The following is a 17,499-nucleotide window of genomic DNA, read 5'->3' on the forward strand; positions in this document are numbered from 1 at the left end:
GGTAATGCCCCATTTCACAGACAGATAACGCAGATTTGTCCCCCCCCCCCACCACACATACACACACACACATCTCTTTACCCTCCGAGCCAACTGTAAAATTAATTAGTCAGTCACATTTCACATCACAATTAAGGTCATTAGACTAATTTAGTCTTGAACTTGCACACAGCATTTGCCTGTCACTTCATTAATCAAATACACCTAAAAAAGATCAAGAGTGTACTAACACTGCTCTAAAAGTCAGTGCAGCACAGCAACTTGGCCTGCCTTGATAGGCTTTGTTATATAAGTATCAGATTAAATCCCATTAAAACTGGAGGAGAAAGTAAAACATCCAAGCCTGCTAGGGCCTGTGTAGCATGTTACCTCACTACAGGCTCACAGCATTATAGACGGCATCATAGACAATATGATAAATTGCCGCATTCTCATCGGCACATAAAGAGTATGAGAGGACTTATGGGGCATAATGCACCCGAGGTTAGACACCCGACAAGCTGTTGTGACAGAAAAGACTGGATGGAAAAATATATGTTGTAATGTTCTAATAGTCATCAGTTACCATGGACACCTGCAACCAAGGCATGGATGGTCTGACAGGACGCGGGGCAGGCTAAGCTAACTGCTAGCCCATGCAGACCGGCAGTTCCGATAACAACGAGGGGCGGTCTGGCGGAGGCCTCGCCTGGCGTTGACTGTGTTTTTAGTGTCGTCGTGTGGAGTGTGGCGTGGGTGTCTGGCTGGGAGAGCTGGCGTTGGATTGGCTGGGAGAGCCTGGTGTGCTGCGGCCAGTGGGCCCATGGACCACGGCCCTAACTGGAGCTGCGCCCGAAGCGGAAACACCGAGGGCGGTCTGACAGGACGTGGAAGCAGGGCAGGCTAAGCTAACTGCTAGCCTATGCAGATGGGCAATTCTGACGGTCATCCTGGCTGGTGGTTGCGCTCTTGGACAGGGAATTTTTTTTTTTGGATATGTGTTTTTGTATATTTTTTTTGTAGTTTGGATATATGTGGTCTTGTGGTTTGGATATGTGTTTTTGTCTTTGTGTTGCACTGCTGTGGGCTGAGGGAAACGATATTTCATTTCATTTCATGTGCGCAAGTGTATGAAATGAAACGACAAATAAATGTTCCTTGTTACTGATACAGCCAGAGACACGGGGCCTTCCACAGCAGGAACAACACCGAGACAAAGATTCCTTCAACTTCTCGACCTTCCACCTTTTAACAATGAGGAAATGATCCTTCACCAACCCAACCACCGCTTGGCACTAAAACACCAGGCTATGCTGTTCTGGTCGGGACAGGGTCGTCCAATACATACAAATAAAAGCCAGGCTTATCATAACGCCAGCACTTGAACAGGCCAGGAAGGAACAGTAAGTTCCAGGATAGGAAACTACGTGTGAATGACTGGCACCGGGACCACCTTCACGTCACACGGACCATATTTTAAACCAACATTTCTGTCACACCAGCGAAACCAACACCGCAAAAATAAGTGCTCCCGAAAGCATTTCTGCACTATAGGAAAATTCCTCCCATCAATCCAAATAACGCCTTGTCTGGCTGCCTAAGCATTGACTGATCACTCGCGATGTATTGATGCACGCTCAATAATCCAGATAAGGAAATCCCAGAATGCTGAATCAGTTCACCTTGTGTCTACATGAACCGACTCAACTTTCTGGGATCATTCGCAATGTTTTCCAAAGCACATTAATCAGTACCATGGTACACCTGCCAGCTTGTGTTGACAATCGTTTCCCTGCAGTGACAGTAGCTGTTGTAACATACCTGCAAATCCTGACAAATAAACGGTCTATGATTTCATAAATAATTGCCGCTGACGGCTGGAAAAACCTGGGACCAGTTATTCGAATAGTACAAAGACGGAGATGAACCTGGATGAAATCCGACCCTGGCGTGTTATACCAGAAGGACTAGGGGGCATATGGGCACTTGTTATACACCTCTTTAGCTCGTTGAATGACTTGAATACGATCTCCTGTCATGTGACGTGGCGACTGAAAAGTCACTCGCTCAAATAACTTCTGATCAGCGGCTCGCCCACCCCAGTGATTTTCACCTTGCATCACTGAGGGGGTTTATCAAGAAGGCCATCAGCTCCACAAACTACTCACCTCAGCAATAATACTTACTCCGACATGAAAAAAAACCCAACAAAAGAAAACCTAGGGGCGTGCGGGTAGCGTGGTGTTCTATTCAGTTGCCTACCAACACGGCGATTGCCGGTTCGAATCCCCCTTGTTACCTCCGGCTTGGTCGGGCGTCCCTACAGACACGATTGACCGTGTCTGCGGGTGGGAAGCCGGATGTGGGTATGTGTCCTGGTCACTGCACTAGCGCCTCCTCTGGTTGGTCGGAGCGCCTGTTGAGGGAGGCGGGGGAACTAGGGAGAATAGCGTGATCCTCCCAGGCGCCCCCTGGTGAAACTCCTCAACTGTCAGGTGAAAAGAAGCGGCTGGCGACTCCACGTGTATCGGAGGAGGCGTGTGGTAGTCTGCAGCCCTCTCCGGAAGCTGATAATGCAGGACTGACAGGGAACGATAACGTTAGGACACGGCTTGGAAGAGTGGTGTAATTGGCCCGGATACAATTGGGGGGGGGGGACAATTATAAAAAATTTAAAACAAACCTTAGCTGTGTGTGTATGCTGTTTGTATGAGCAATTTGTCCTAGTCCCATGTTACGTTCTGGCGCCTCACACATGAAGTGACAAAGGGGCATGACCTTATTTCAGCAAGGTTGGTAACCTAGATTTTAATGAATGACACCGTTGTGGCGCGTCATTTTTTTTCTCATAGTCCCCCATACACAAAGCCTACAATAAGAGTCATTGTGCATGACTATCATTTCCTCGTTAATCAATGTGGTGAGTAACTTTCAGGTAAAGACATAAATAAATGAGATCATCCATCAGATGGAAATCAGGGACACCACCCGAGGCTGTTGTTATGAAAGGGAACAATACTGCGGAGGGCCGCCTGTTTGATTGCTTTCCCGCCATGCGAGAAGGAAAGTGAAACACTATCTGTTGGTCTCTCGAACCTGTTCGCCTGCCCTCGGCGGTTAATGTGTGATCACTCCAGCTCATCCACCCCGTGTCCCACCCCGCCCCGCCCCACCCCACCCCACACACACACACACACACAAGAATAAGCATAATGAAACTATTTTATTAACCGACAAGGGCAAGGTACGACTACATATTTAACTAACAGTGTATACACTAAGGTGCTACAGAGATTCTAGGCTTCTCATACAGAGACCACATTACGAATGAAGAGGTGAGAAGAAGGATTACACAAGCCACCAGAACACAGGAAGACTTGCTGACAATCGTCAAGAAGAGAACACTGAAATGCTATGGTCACATCTCAAGACGTTCTGGCCTTGCCAAGGCCCTCCTGCCAGGCACAGTGAGGGGCGGGCGAAGACGAGGAAGACAGAAGAAGCGACGGCTATGTAACTTCAGAGAGTGGACAGGCCTCGACTTTGCCAGCTTACAGAGGGGCAGTTGAGGCGAGACCGAGGTGGAGAGGACTGCTTGCGGATTCAACAGCGGTGCCCCCAACGACCTCTCGAGAGGTTACGGGATAGGACTACAGGTATACACTAAATCCAACTGGTGAGTATATATATTAGGCCCAACAGTTCTGCACTTCCAGTGTCCATCTAAGGTAGGCTGCAGTGTCACCCCCCCCCCCCAAATTCTCACAGGGCATTGTGTTGCAGTTCAGATGTAGCCTATAAAAGCGCTGGTACAACTAAACCTGTTGAGCGGGGAGGGCCATTAAAATGACAAATATAATCCGACCCCAACGGAAAAGCTAACAAACCAAAACACACCAAAAAAAAAAAAAAAAAAGAGTGCACACACCCAAACTCTCGCACATCAAAACAAAGGGCCCACTATCTCTTAACTTCCTCTGAAGAAATGTCTTTATAGAGCTCAGGAATGTGAGGCATCTCGGAGGGAGTATATGGAGAAACCAGGTGAACCTTTGCAGGTATCACGTTACAAAATGCATGACTTAATCTCCCTGCTTTGCACCTACATATCCTTCTCGTCCACAAATGCTGTGCAACGAAAGCCCGTTGCGCACCCATATGAGGCCAACACAGGATATGAGTGGCTGCAGCTGCACTGGAGGCCCTGACGTTCGGTTTTACAAGGTGCCGTGCAGGATCAACTTAAGGGATTTAAAGCACCGCTGGAAGAGAGAGACGGATACAGATACAACAAAAGCGGAGGTTGTAAGATATGTAGTTTCAGTGGGCCTTTGCATACATACGTATAGACACACAGACATACAACGTCGCACACTAAGACGTATGCATGTAAACAAACACAAGTGAGGTAGCAAGCAAAGACATGCACATATCCTCTAAACGCTTGACCAGAGTGAAAAACCGCCTATGTTGAATGAGAGGTCATGTCAATACGAGAGGTGGTGGGCTGGTGGGTGCACCATGGCGAAAGGTCCAGGAGGGCAGCCTTTATCTCCACAGACCAGCTACTGTGCAATTCCCCTCTGGTCAAACTCCACGATTCATGTCTACAAAAATAGATTTGCACAACAGGTAAAGGCAAGATAAACCTGTGTCTGGGCCGGTTCACACACTCGACTCGGAACGCGAGGCCCAGTTAAACCCGCTGGAAAAACTAATACACTGCTCAAAAAAATAAAGGGAACACATAAGCAATGCAATGTAGCGCCAAGTCAATCACACTTTTGAGATATCAACCTGTCCAGTTAGGAAGCAACACTGATTTGTGAATCAATTTCACCTGTTGGTAAATTGTCTAATTTCCACCAGGTGGACATTAGACAATTTGCAAGACAACCCCTATAAAAGGAATGGATTTGCAGGTGGTGGCCACAGACCATTTGCCTGTCCTCATCTTTTCTGGCCGATCTTTGGTTAGTTTTTCATTTTGCTAGTGCCCTCATCACTAGAGGTGGCATGAGGCGGTATCTGCAACCTACAGAAGTTGCTCAGGTAGTGCAGCTCATCCAGGATGGCACATCAATGCGTGCTGTGGCAAGAAGATTTGATGTGTCTCCCAGCACAGTGTCCAGAGCATGGAGGAGGTACCAGGAGACAGGCCAGTACACCAGGAGACGTGGAGGGGGCCGCAGGAGGACAACAACCCCGCAGCAGGACCGCTATCTGGTCCTTTGTGCAAGGAGGAACAGGAGGAGCACTGCCGGAGCCCTACAAAACGACCTTCAACAGGCCACTAATGTGCAGGTTTCTGCTCAAACAGTGAGAAACAGAATGCATGAGGATGGTATGAGGGCCCGACGTCCACAATTGGGGCCTGTGCTCACAGCCCAACACCGTGCAGCCCGATTGACCTTTGCCAGAGAACATCTTGGTTGGCAGATTCGCCATTGGCGCCCTGTGCTCTTCACAGATGAGAGCAGGTTCACACTGAACACATGTGACAGACGTGAGAGAGTCTGGAGACGCTGTGGAGAACGTTCTGCTGCCTGCAACATCCTCCAGCATGACCGGTTTGGCGGTGGGTCAGTGATGGTCTGGGGAGGCATATCCTTGGAGGGCCGCACAGACCTCTACGTGCTAGCCAGAGGTACCATGACTGCCATTAGGTACCGGGATGAGATCCTCAGACCCCTTGTCAGACCATATGCTGGTGCAGTGGGCCCTGGGTTCCTGCTCATGCATGACAATGCTCGTACTCATGTGGCCAGAGTGTGTCAGCAGTTCCTGTATGTCGAGGGCATTGATGCTATGGACCTGCCTGCACGTTCCCCAGACCTGAATCCAATCAAGCACCTCTGGGACATCATGTCTCGTACCATCCGCCAACGCGATGTCGCACCACACACTGTCCAGGAGTTGACCGATGCCCTGATCCAGGTCTGGGAGGAGATCCTTCAGGAGACCATCCGTCGTCTCATCAGGAGCATGCCCAGACGTTGTAGGGAGTGCATACAGGCACGTGGAGGCCACACACACTACTGAGCCTCATTTTGAATCGTCTTGAAGAATTTCCACAGAAGTTGGATCAGCCTATGTTCTCATTTTCCACTTTGATTTTGAGTATGATTCTGAATCCAGACCTTAATGGGCTAATGATTTTGATTTCCATTGATCATTCTTAGGTTATTTTGCTCTAAACACATTCCTCTGTCTAATAAATAAAGATTTTCAGCTGAAATATTTCATTCATCGAGGTCTATATTGTGTTTTTAGGTGTTCCCTTTATTTTTTTGAGCAGTATACATTAGTGGATTACTTTCACTGAGTCCTATGTGTCTATAGGGGGGCTTCATCAGCTGACTGAACGCTGTGGCGTTCACACACACACACACACACACACACACACACACACACACACACACAGTTGGCTCTGCCGTAGTTGCTGTGGGTGCTAGTCTAATCTCATTGGGATGAGGAACAGTGTGAGCGGTGGGGTCAGGAGAAACAGAACCCCTTGTTCCTCCTTACTGTAACGCTCCTGGCATGGCCTTTAATTAACTGGCACCGTGCCAACAGCTCTGCCCTTACCAGGCATGCAAGTGGGCGAGAGGCCCCCTTGGCATCAATGCAAAATACCATCAAGGGGCTCACTTAGAGGTATTCATTTTTTTCTGGGGAGGTTCGTGCACTTCTAACATCCTTCGGTCTACATTTCCGTAATAAACAGCCTCTGGACGCAGAACGGTAACTCGTTAACTCCTTTGCTGATCAAAGTGGTGTCTGTTCAGGTTTCTGAGGTTCGCGCCAGCATCGGCAGCCTGCATGCCACACTGCAAGTTCATTGCTGAGGGCTCAGTGAGAAGCATGTATTAACACGGCATGCCAATCATGTTTCATAATCAGCGCTTCCTGCATTACGGCCCGATCTATATAACCTAAAGGCTCATAACACGCCCCGAAATGTGACACTCGTTAGGGATTTACCATTTGCGCCAATAAGACCGCCATCGGAACAATGTTCTGAGATGTGTTCCTACTTCCTATCTCAAACAAATCTGAAAATGATATGCCTTGTGCAATGCAACGGAGGGAGAAGAAAGAAGGGTTTGAATCCAACGCGGGCAGTAGCCTCTGTGGTGACCTTGGCAGGGGAGAAATACCTTATCACTCCTCAAAGTTTACTTCTGCACGCGAAACTCTTAGCAGTGAACTTCTGACATATAACAAAGAGGTGCATTAAGTTTGAGAGTGTTTGAGTGTGTGTGTGTGTGTGTGTGTGTGTGTGTGTGTGTGTGATGCTGGTATAATGTAATCTTCAGCCACTCACACTAGTGGATGCCAACATGATGTGACACATTTGTTTATACATGAATCATGTACCAATATCCGAAAGATGTGTGTTTATGTATATTCATCTTTTGTAATGTGTCCTCTCGGCGGTTTGACGACGGAAAAGTCAATGTGGTTTTAAACATCTTGCAAACACCTTTCCACTTGAAATACCAGCACTGGGCTGCAGAACCGGCAGCAGCAGGAGGAGGTGGAGCGTCTTCTGTCTGTAGAGCAATTAGCAAAGTCTGGAAAAGCACCGCGAACAGCCACACTCAAAACAGCCCTTACCGAACAGTATTGGTGGCGCTACTGTGCTCTTGCATGGGTCGATTCGAGACAATTTGTTGGCGCAGGCTCCGCATCCGTAAAAGACTGATGCGTCACACAGGATGACACTGCTCTTTTCCGACCATTCACAAAGGAGGCGTTAGCGCTTTGAAAGTGAAGTTGGTACGTGGGGTTTATTCACACTCAACTAAGAAGTATTTCTGTTCACTCGGCCTGGTACACAGACTGCGATGACAAAAGAGGGGGGGCTGACATTTTTTTTTCCAGTTTTCCACCATACAATTGCACATGTGTTCATGATTTGCAAGCTCAAACAAGATCTGCCAGAAGCTACACTGAAAAAAAGCCACCCACTAGTCTGCATTGTTTTTGTGAGTGTGAGGATCAGTTTTTTAATGGTCAAATGTGTGGGCGATAAGATGGGTTTAAGTATTATTAATGCTATAATCCTGAAAATTGTTGTTTTTGTTTAACTTGCTCACACCTATGACGATGCAGGTTCCTGCATTGCAGTTCGACTGCTCTGAATTCAAGAGATCGCTGCAAAAATGGGACAGACTCTCCAGGGCAGTTGTGTTTGCACCTTCACCACCACCAAAACAAAACAAAAAAACTCAATTTCTAGCCATTGATGTTGTATTATTCGTCAGTAAAAGTCCTCTGAGAGCTTGGTCTACCATATCCATTTGTTAGCTCCAACAACCTCTTTTCTTCTTCAAAGTCACCACGACCTACCTTCCTCTTCCTCATTTGGTTGTCATAGCTAAGATCTAACACTACATGCGTATTATTTTCCTAGGAAAGTCCTACCCTGCACTGACTATTAAAACGAGCACCAGGGGGCATCTGGGTAGCGTAGCGGTCTATTCTGTTGCCTACCAACACGGGGATCACCGGTTCGAATCCCCGTGTTACCTCCGGCTTGATCGGGCTTCCCTACAGACACAACTGGTCGTGTCTCCGGGTGGGAAGCCGGGTGTGGGTATGTGTCCTGGTCGCTGCACTAGCGCCTCCTCTGGTCGGTCAGGGTGCCTGTTCGGGGGGTGGGGAATAACGTGATCCTCCCATGCGCTATGTCCCCCTGGCGAAACTCCTCACTGTCAGGTGAAAAGAAGTGGCTAGCGACTCCACATGTATGGGAGGAGGCATGTGGTAGTCTGCAGCCCTCCCCGAATCGGCAGAGGGGGTGGAGCAGCGACCGGGACGGCTCAGAAGAGTGGGGTAATTGGCTGGATACAATCAGGGAGAAAAAGGGGAGGGGGGGGGGATAAAAAAAAAAAAGGAGAGAGAGCACCAATAAAAGTGTTTATGATTACAATATTAGTGGATTAGATGTTGTCTTAAATACACCATCGGTAGAAAGTACTGGAAAGTATCAAAAAAGGACAAATGTTTGCATGCACATTTTCAAAGACGTAAAACCACCTTAACCTTTATGTAATCTGAAAACCAGGCAAGTGTCGGTATCACCATGGAAGGACATGCAGAGATTTCTGTGCAGCAAACAACTGCTGCCGGGGGTCAGAGGGCAGGAGGTGAGTCACAGTTTGTTCAAACAACCCTCTGGTGAGCAAATACACGCCTGCAAACCAAGGAGCAGGATATACAACTGGTTCTCACGAGGCACTTTTCTCCCACAGGATAGGCAGAGGTGGACTTGAATAACATGTACAAGATGCTAGCTGCTAAACTTGTTAAACTAATTCAGAAACTTGGCAGCATGAGGTTGATTCATTTTCTACTTGGGAGAGATTCCCCTAACAAAGATCACTTCCGGGCAAGGGATCTTACGTAACCAACATGATGGATGTGTTCTCTTGACAGCAAAAACAAGAGAACAATAGACTAGATGTAAACCCTCTAAAAGAACAATGGGACAACAAATAAAGTGATCTTTAAAGACAATCGATCGTTACTTATGGAAGTAGGTTTACTCTCACACTTCCTATGGGCTCTTACCATGACTGTTGCCCTGTGGGTGGGCCTGCTTGCCAGCCTGCTTTCCTCCCTTCTGGGCTGTCTTCTGCCCACTCGGATGCCCAGCATGGCGACCATCTAAGGCCAAATCCGGCCCGGGACCCAGGCCCAGATTCTGCCCGTTGGCATTGATATCCTTCCTCTTCTTGCCTTTCAGCCATCCAAAAGCTCGGCCCAGGGAGCTACTGCGCTTCTTGCGGCCCCCTTTGGTGTGCCTTTCCTGGGCAATCACCTCAACCACGTCCTGGGGGATCAGGTCCCCAAATCCTATCGAGTCCCGACTTGACATGCCACCTCACACTGGAGCGACACCCTGCAAGCATGTGGATATGAGAGAGGGGTGAGGTGAGGGATAAGAAGTCAAGACAAATGAAACCAAAAAACACCCAAGTACCACATTAAAAGTAATTGCACTCAATGAAGGATAATTACAACACAGATAATTAAACATTGTTGAGTAAAGCTGCTATATTTGACACACATCGTAACTACTGAGGAAATATTTTTCTGATCACTTCATTCGGTATTACAATGTTGGTGTGTGTTCCAGTGAGGACATTTTTGCAAAGTGAGGACATTTTGGCCAGTCTTCATTTCTTTAAGGGTCTGATTTAGGGTTACGACTAGGGTTTAGGGTTAAGGTTAGGCATGTGGTTCTGATCATTAAAGTTAGGGTTAAGGGCTAGGAAATGAATGTAGTCAATGAGGGGGTCCTCACAAGGATAGATGTACAAGAATGTGTCTGTACCTGTGTGTGTCTGTATCGGTGCGTGTGTGAGTGTGTGTGTGTGTGGAGCTCAGCAGTTGCAACCCCCCTACTGCCTCTCAGCCAAACTTCACTGTTCTGTAAAAAGCTGGCACTGCTCCCTTCATTCCACAACATGGGAGTCATAATTCACAAAGCCCCACCCACAGTCTTGTGTAGACAAACACACACACACACACACACACACACACACACACACTCACTCACACAAAGAACTGCTTAAGTATAGCAAATAAACATCCACACATGTGCTTGTGCATTTCCATTATAGTCTCTCTTCGTTTAAGAAAGCAGTTTCCCCTCTATCGCTCATTTTGATTTCATCTTGCTTTTTAATGCTTTTTTTTTCATTCTCATCACAATGAGCTCATCGTCTTCTTTTTCTCTCTCCATTCCTACACCCCGCCAAACTCATCTACTTTAAGGCAGGTTTCTCAACATAGCTCCTGGGGATCCTTGACTTACACTGGGCTCCATCCAGTACTTTATAAGATACTTCTCTCCAAATCCTGCCAAAGGCAGGAACAGCCCCTTGACATGATAGGAGACAAGGTCTGTAAAGAAGCAGAGGAGAAATAGTTTGGAGTGGCAGATGGGAGTCAATCAATGGGAGTAAGGAAGTTATAGCAGTCAAATAAGAGTTGCTTCATTTAAAATCGATGGTGAGATAATTATTAGTAACAAAGGGTTGAAACATCTCATGCAAAGGTTTCGGCTGCCACAATTGAGGATCCACGCTGTGCTGACACACATGCAAAACACTGCAGCAAATTTTAAGCACTTCTAGTACATGCTTCAGGCGTGCAACTGACCAGAAACAGCTTCCCATACCACACTCTCTAGGAACAGCTTCTCTCAAACCCAAGCCAACACATGCAAGCTGTGCCACATAACCCTATGCCACGGCCCCAAAGACTTACAGAAACCAGAATACGGCTTTTCTACACCGCCTTTCATCATCAAAGGTCTATTTCACTTTGACAAGAGATGAGAAGTAAGAGAGCTCTGGTTTGGATTTGTAACATAGAGCATTTACAGGCAAATGTGGTCTTCCCAGGGCAAGATGGCCCTCTCGTACGCCAGCCATACATTAACCCTTTATCAATCAAATCCTCTCTTGCCAATGTTAGCATCTCGCTGCTGGAATGTGCAGGTTGTTAACCAGAATATGAGGGACATCATTCCTGACTCATTCCTGGCAGCGGTCGTCAAAAACACAATTTGGCTTTGGCTTCAGGAAGGAGGGAGGTCCACATCCTGACCGAGGTCAGGTTGTGCAGCTTTGTGTGAATTTCTCAGGACACTACTGAAATTCTTGAGCACTTTCCCAAAGATAATCTGGGGGGAGGGAGTATTTCTGGTAGTTTGTGAAGATTTCAGAGTAGCCCAGAAAAACCCACTGCTCTCACGGCAACACATGCTTAGCGAGTGAGGCAGCTTACATGGATGATGTGCACGTGTGATTCGTGGTGAAAGGCCAGTCTCTAGGCTTTCATTCTCTCTGGGGAAAAGTACCAGACCCTCTCATCTCCCAGCACTAAGCCCTGTGTTTCTCCCACTGCAAATTACAGTCATTTGGGTATGACTAAGATCCGTGCATCTGTGACGATATGCAGACACCAATCTTGAGAAGAGGGGGTCGGTGTATTCATTATGGCCCATGTGAAGTGGGGAGTGAGCTAGCCCCCCTGTCCTATTTCCATTGTAGAGGGGCAACAGCGGAACACGGCAGAGGACCACCCATTTTACTGCCGTCTGCTCCGGTCTCACAGGGTTGAGTCACACCAGTGTTGTCATGGTAACAGATTATAACCAGCAATTTTAAGGTTTTGCCAACTGTTGATACGTAATTAACAAGGTGATGCAGACAACAGCGTGGCCTTTTAAAAACCTCGCCACTGAAAATATTTTCTGTTTGTTGCTATTTTCAAAACGCCATTTTTTCCCCATATTTACAAAACTTAACATGAGAGAACATAAGCTTTTCTTTTTCTTTTTTCTTTTTTTTTTTAAAGCAAGTTGTTATTAAACCAGTCTCTCTGTTTTACACGCATGTAGTAAAATCAGCCTTGGACGCACATTAAGTCTTTTTAAACAAAGTTAAAGTACCCATGCCAGCGTCTAAATTACAGAGTTACTTCATTGGCACAGTAATTACTTTACCCCTAACCACACCTCTCAATTTGTGAATGCTGATACCCACATAGGGCACGCACATACTCTCCTTCTACTTTCTTATGCCGGGATCAGACTACACAAATTCAGCCTGATTTTGACACGATTATGTTGTCGCCGACAAACTTCCAGCGTCAGGCCCAATGATGAACGTTGGGAACTACCAACGTGTGTCTTTACCCCGTGTAGTGTGATATAGTCGAAGAAAAGTGATGTGCTATCTGGGACACCCCAAAACACCCCGACGAAAGTCTTCTTCTTCTTTGTTTTTATTGGCAGTTGGCATCTGAAATGTTGCATTACCGCCACCTACTGAAATATAAGAACGTCCATCCATCCATCCATCCATTATCCAAACCACTTATCCTGCTCAGGGTCGCGGCGATGCTGGAGCCTATCCCAGCAGTCATTGGGCGGGAGGTGGGGAGACACCCTGGACAGGCCACCAGGCCATCACAGGGCCAACACACACACACACACACACACACACACACACACACACACACACACACACACACACACACACACACACACACACACACACACACACACCTAAGGACAATTTAGTACGGCCGATTCACATGACCTACATGTTTGGACTGTGGGAGGAAACCGGAGCACCCAGAGGAAACCCGCAAATGAAACAACAGGTTCAAAAAGGACATAGAGCTTATCCTTTCAAGACATTGAAAGGCAGCGTCCAACACCATCTTGATTCTTTCTGACTTCCCCTTTATTTCAGCAGCGCATTTTATAACCATGGCAATGAATGACAAAAACCTTTTCTTGTCCATGCAGATATTCTGGTCAGCTCCATTCCTTCTCTGCTATGGTTCTTTTTGTGCTTCCACCATCTCGTCATTTCTCTCCATTCTCTTAGCAGCTTCGGCATAACACAATCTCACGTCTCTTCTCACGGTTTCCCTTGCAGTGCAGGCACTGTGCTTGCTCTTTCTCAACTTTACACTCCTCCACTTTGCAGTTGTCCTTCCCACATCTCCCACTTCTTCTGACTCCATTACATACTGCAGCAACATGTCCATATTCTTGACAACAAAAACATCTGAGAGGAGCAGAATTACTGTCCTCTTCCTCCCCTTGTCATTCTTCTCGCCTCACACATACCTGCAACATCCCGAAACGACTCGGCCTCTACTAACAGTGGCACGCCATTTCACTCCCTTCTTCTTTGCTCTTAATCTGAGTGGGAAGCAAGTCACACAGCAATAATCTTTAAATTCATCAATCTTAAGGGCTCTATCTCCCTGATGCTTTGAGATACAATCAATGATAACCATCCCACTTCTAGTTATCCTGATCAATCGTACATCTCCAAGTTTTCTCCCTTCAACCTTTCCGACCGCATGTGGGTCCTTGAAAACCCTGTCTTCTCTTGTCACAGCTATCATCCCAACAAGATATGTTTCCTCTGTTCTCAGTGACTGACTAGAATCACTTGAGCAATTTGATGTATCATTCCTTTCTTTTTACTTTCTAACCCTCACATGTCTGCATTTCCATTTTTAATGTCGCACCCTGACTCCATTTCTAATGTCCAGATGAAAAGTCCAACATGTCAGAATTTTTTTTGTATTTTCACGCCTAGTCTGACAACTCCTATGGTGTGTTCCTGATGTTGACCAGGACAGAGTGCTCTCTGGTGCACATATGCAAAAAGAAGGAGCAACGCTGCAGTTGCTGGTGTCAGGTAGAACAACAAAACCAAGGAAAGTTTCCCTGAGCAGTGCCAACAATACCCCCGCAGGCCTTTTTGACGTTTCTTCGAGGGAGGAACATGACAGAGCCAAAAAAGATAAATGGTGGCAAGAAATAGTGGAGGCACTTCAGCAACCCAGTGAGTAGCTGGTTACTCTATGCTAGGTTATCATTCCCCAGTAACACTAGCCACAACAGCATCCCTCCTCCCCGATGACCTATGAACTTGCACAAGATCTTGAAAGGCAGCATACGATGATTGGTCGGGATCATACTTGTAATGTTGCCAGTTTTCCAGCAAAGACACAGCAAGAATTTATGGCATAATGATTGCGTAATCTGACATGGTGACCATCGTGAATGACCCTTTTATGACTTACGTCACGCATAGTAGGTACGACCGTACTTCCACCATTTTTGCTGCCAAAATGCACGCGCATACTAAATCACGTGATCACTGTTTACCAACCCTTCTATAACAGGAGTGGACTGAACCAAAGACATCATTAAAAATGCACATGTATGTGGTGCCCATTTTATATCGGGTAAGCTAATTCTGTTTTTGTCAACTTAAAATTGTGTTGCTTAAACTGAACGTTAGACCCTTTTATGATGTATGTCATGCATAGTGTGCACGCATTTTGGCAGCAAAATCATGTGATCACTGCCAGGATCAGACTACACCAATTCAGCCCGATTTTGATGTCACCGACGAATTTCCAGCATAGGGCTCGATTATGAACTTTGGGGCGTCTTTACCCCGTGTATTGTGACATAACTGAAGAACAGCGGTTTGGCGTCTGGGACGCCCCACGACGAAAAAATCTAGCATGTCAGAATTTTTTGTACTACCCTGCCTTGTCTGACAACTCCTACGACATGTTCCTATCGTTGACCAATAGGGTGACAAAGTGCACTCTGGTGCAACTATGAGAGAGATGCTGCTGTTGCCGAGGAGCAGTGGCAACGATACCCCTTGACATTTCCTCGAGGGAGGACAAAAAAAGGACAGTCAGAAAAGATAAGATGCAGAGGAAAGGAAGAGGTGGAAACAGATGATGCACTGTGGTGAGCCCTAACAGGAACAGCTGAAAGTAGTAGTAGTAGTAGTAGTTGGTGAGAAATAGCAGAGGCACTTCAGCAGCCCGGTGAAGTAGCTGATTAAGTTACGCTAGGTTATCATTCCCCAGTAGCACTAGCTGCGACATTGTCCACAATCTGGGGGGGGGGGGCTTCCATCTTTCTTTTCTTTTTCTTTTCAGGACACAAGACTGCCAGCATGACACATAGCACTTCTGTAGCCACGATTGACAATCTCTTGACCCTCTTTCCCCGATGACCTATGAACTCGCATGAGATCGTGAAAGGCAGCATACGATGATTGGTCGGGGTAATACTTGTCGTGTTGCCAGTCTCCCGGCCAAGGCACGGTAAGAATTCATGGCACTGTGATTACCTAATATGACATGGTGACCATCGTGAAAGACAAAAATATTATTATGTAGTCTGATCCCGGCAGAATAGATGACAAATTGTGTTTTTGATTTTTGGGATTTTTTTGCCTTTTCTGTTTAAGTTTACACACCGGCGCATAAAGGCACGTTGCATTATTAAAAAGAAGGTCGGGCCCTCCGTATCATGATTAAGCCACATGACTTGTCCTTTCACACGCACAATTACAAACACAGTTCTGTTTACACACACGCATGCACGCACGTACACACACTCTGAAGCTCTCAATCACTGTGGCTTTCCAGCCCAGCCCCAATCCTGTTAGATCAGGCATGTGTTTCGACATGCTGTTTACTTATTCTCCACAAAAGACGTGAGGCTTTGACATTGGATAGGAGGGGCCGGGCTCTCGCAAACCTCACCATTCTGTCAATAGCTGTGGCACAAGATTAATATGCCGAGCGTCTCATATTTGACGGTAGTGTAGAGAGTTTGATGAAACATACAGTGGGACAAAACGTTTAGCCAGTGCTGACATTTTCAGATGGGTTACTTTTGACAGATTTATGTCATAGGGCTTGAGGGCGTGAGTTCCAGAGGAAATCTAGGTCTCCTCTTCCATGCAAAGAAGTCTACAGCACAGAGGTAAATCAATGCAAAAAGGGAGAACCTGCCTTTCCCTAAGGTAAAGGACAGCATCGTAGGTTACTGTCCATACTCAGGTAGGGTACAAATCCACCATCGAAAAGATAGGGCCATATAACATCGGCTCATCGTGTTAAAACGGACTTTGCTGTACCTTCCTTTGACAAACTGGAGTCCAGCTGGAAGAAAAAAAAAGAAACAGAAGAGCAAGCCAGGTCATGTTCGGTCTTTAGCCTTCGTGACTTTGGAGTGGAATATACTCCCTAGCCAGATATGTGTCAAAACGAGTCAAAAATAAAATACAGAGTTTGTTTTAACTTGTTTGATGCACAGGATGAGTGGGTTTTGCACCAACGGGCCACATAAGATGGTGTGGGATAAGATGTTAGGAGCACCACACCGACACTGATTTTCATACTCTTGCCTTTGACTTACAAAATCCATTGTATTGCCCTTTGTAGCAAACCCCGCCCGTGTGGAAGAGAATCAAGTTACAACAAATCCGAAGAATTTCAAAATATCTACATTTGATCACAACCTACAGTTAGACAGCATAAAATAAGATTTTATTAGATGTAGTGACACCCCTCCCTCCCCCCCAACCGCACCCCATCAATGACAAAGCACACATTAGACTCACACAATACACTTTCCATGCAAAAAGCATACTAATCCTCTTATCTACTGGCAAACATGGACAATGTGAATTTGGGTAGGGGAGAGGTTTGGGCTTCGGGAACGGGAGTCATGACTACAATGAGTCAGAGAAGGAAGTCAGCGGTGCAGACTCCACATGTGCGGTGCAGACTCCACAAGTGAGCTGTCCCATGAGGCAAAGGCAAAGCCAAGAGGGAGTGGCAGTGATACAGATCGACACCTTTGTTTGAACTAGGACTCGCTTGGTTCAACCAGGAGGCCGTTCACTTCTACCTCTAGGCCGAAGGGTTTTTATGTGGCCGAGCTAAGCTAACCCTTGTCAATAAACAAGTTTGTTTGGGCTGAATTCAAAGCTCAGCCTCCACAAGGGCAAATAACCCTAATGAAAGCGTGATGGAAATATTGTTTTCCTCAGTGAAAAGAGCAAATGCATTTGAAAAACAAAGATGAGGCAGATATTCACTGGTATATTTCAGATTACATGGAATTGGCTTTGCAGTGAATGCTCACTT

The 17,499-nt window shown here is 46.5% G+C and overlaps 1 protein-coding gene across 1 annotated transcript in view; it reads right to left on the reverse strand.

The window, feature by feature from the left end:
* Window positions 1-17,499, reverse strand: part of LOC130126299 (uncharacterized protein KIAA1522 homolog) — a 37,552-nt gene that overhangs the window by 15,193 nt on the left and 4,860 nt on the right. The window contains exon 2 of the mRNA XM_056295753.1: window positions 9,559-9,889. Coding sequence (XP_056151728.1) covers window positions 9,559-9,865 — 307 coding nt within the window. The 5' untranslated portion in view covers window positions 9,866-9,889. The remainder of the gene's footprint in view (window positions 1-9,558; window positions 9,890-17,499) is intronic.

Source organism: Lampris incognitus, chromosome 16, assembly GCF_029633865.1.
Source record: "Lampris incognitus isolate fLamInc1 chromosome 16, fLamInc1.hap2, whole genome shotgun sequence".
Classification (NCBI taxonomy): domain Eukaryota; kingdom Metazoa; phylum Chordata; class Actinopteri; order Lampriformes; family Lampridae; genus Lampris; species Lampris incognitus.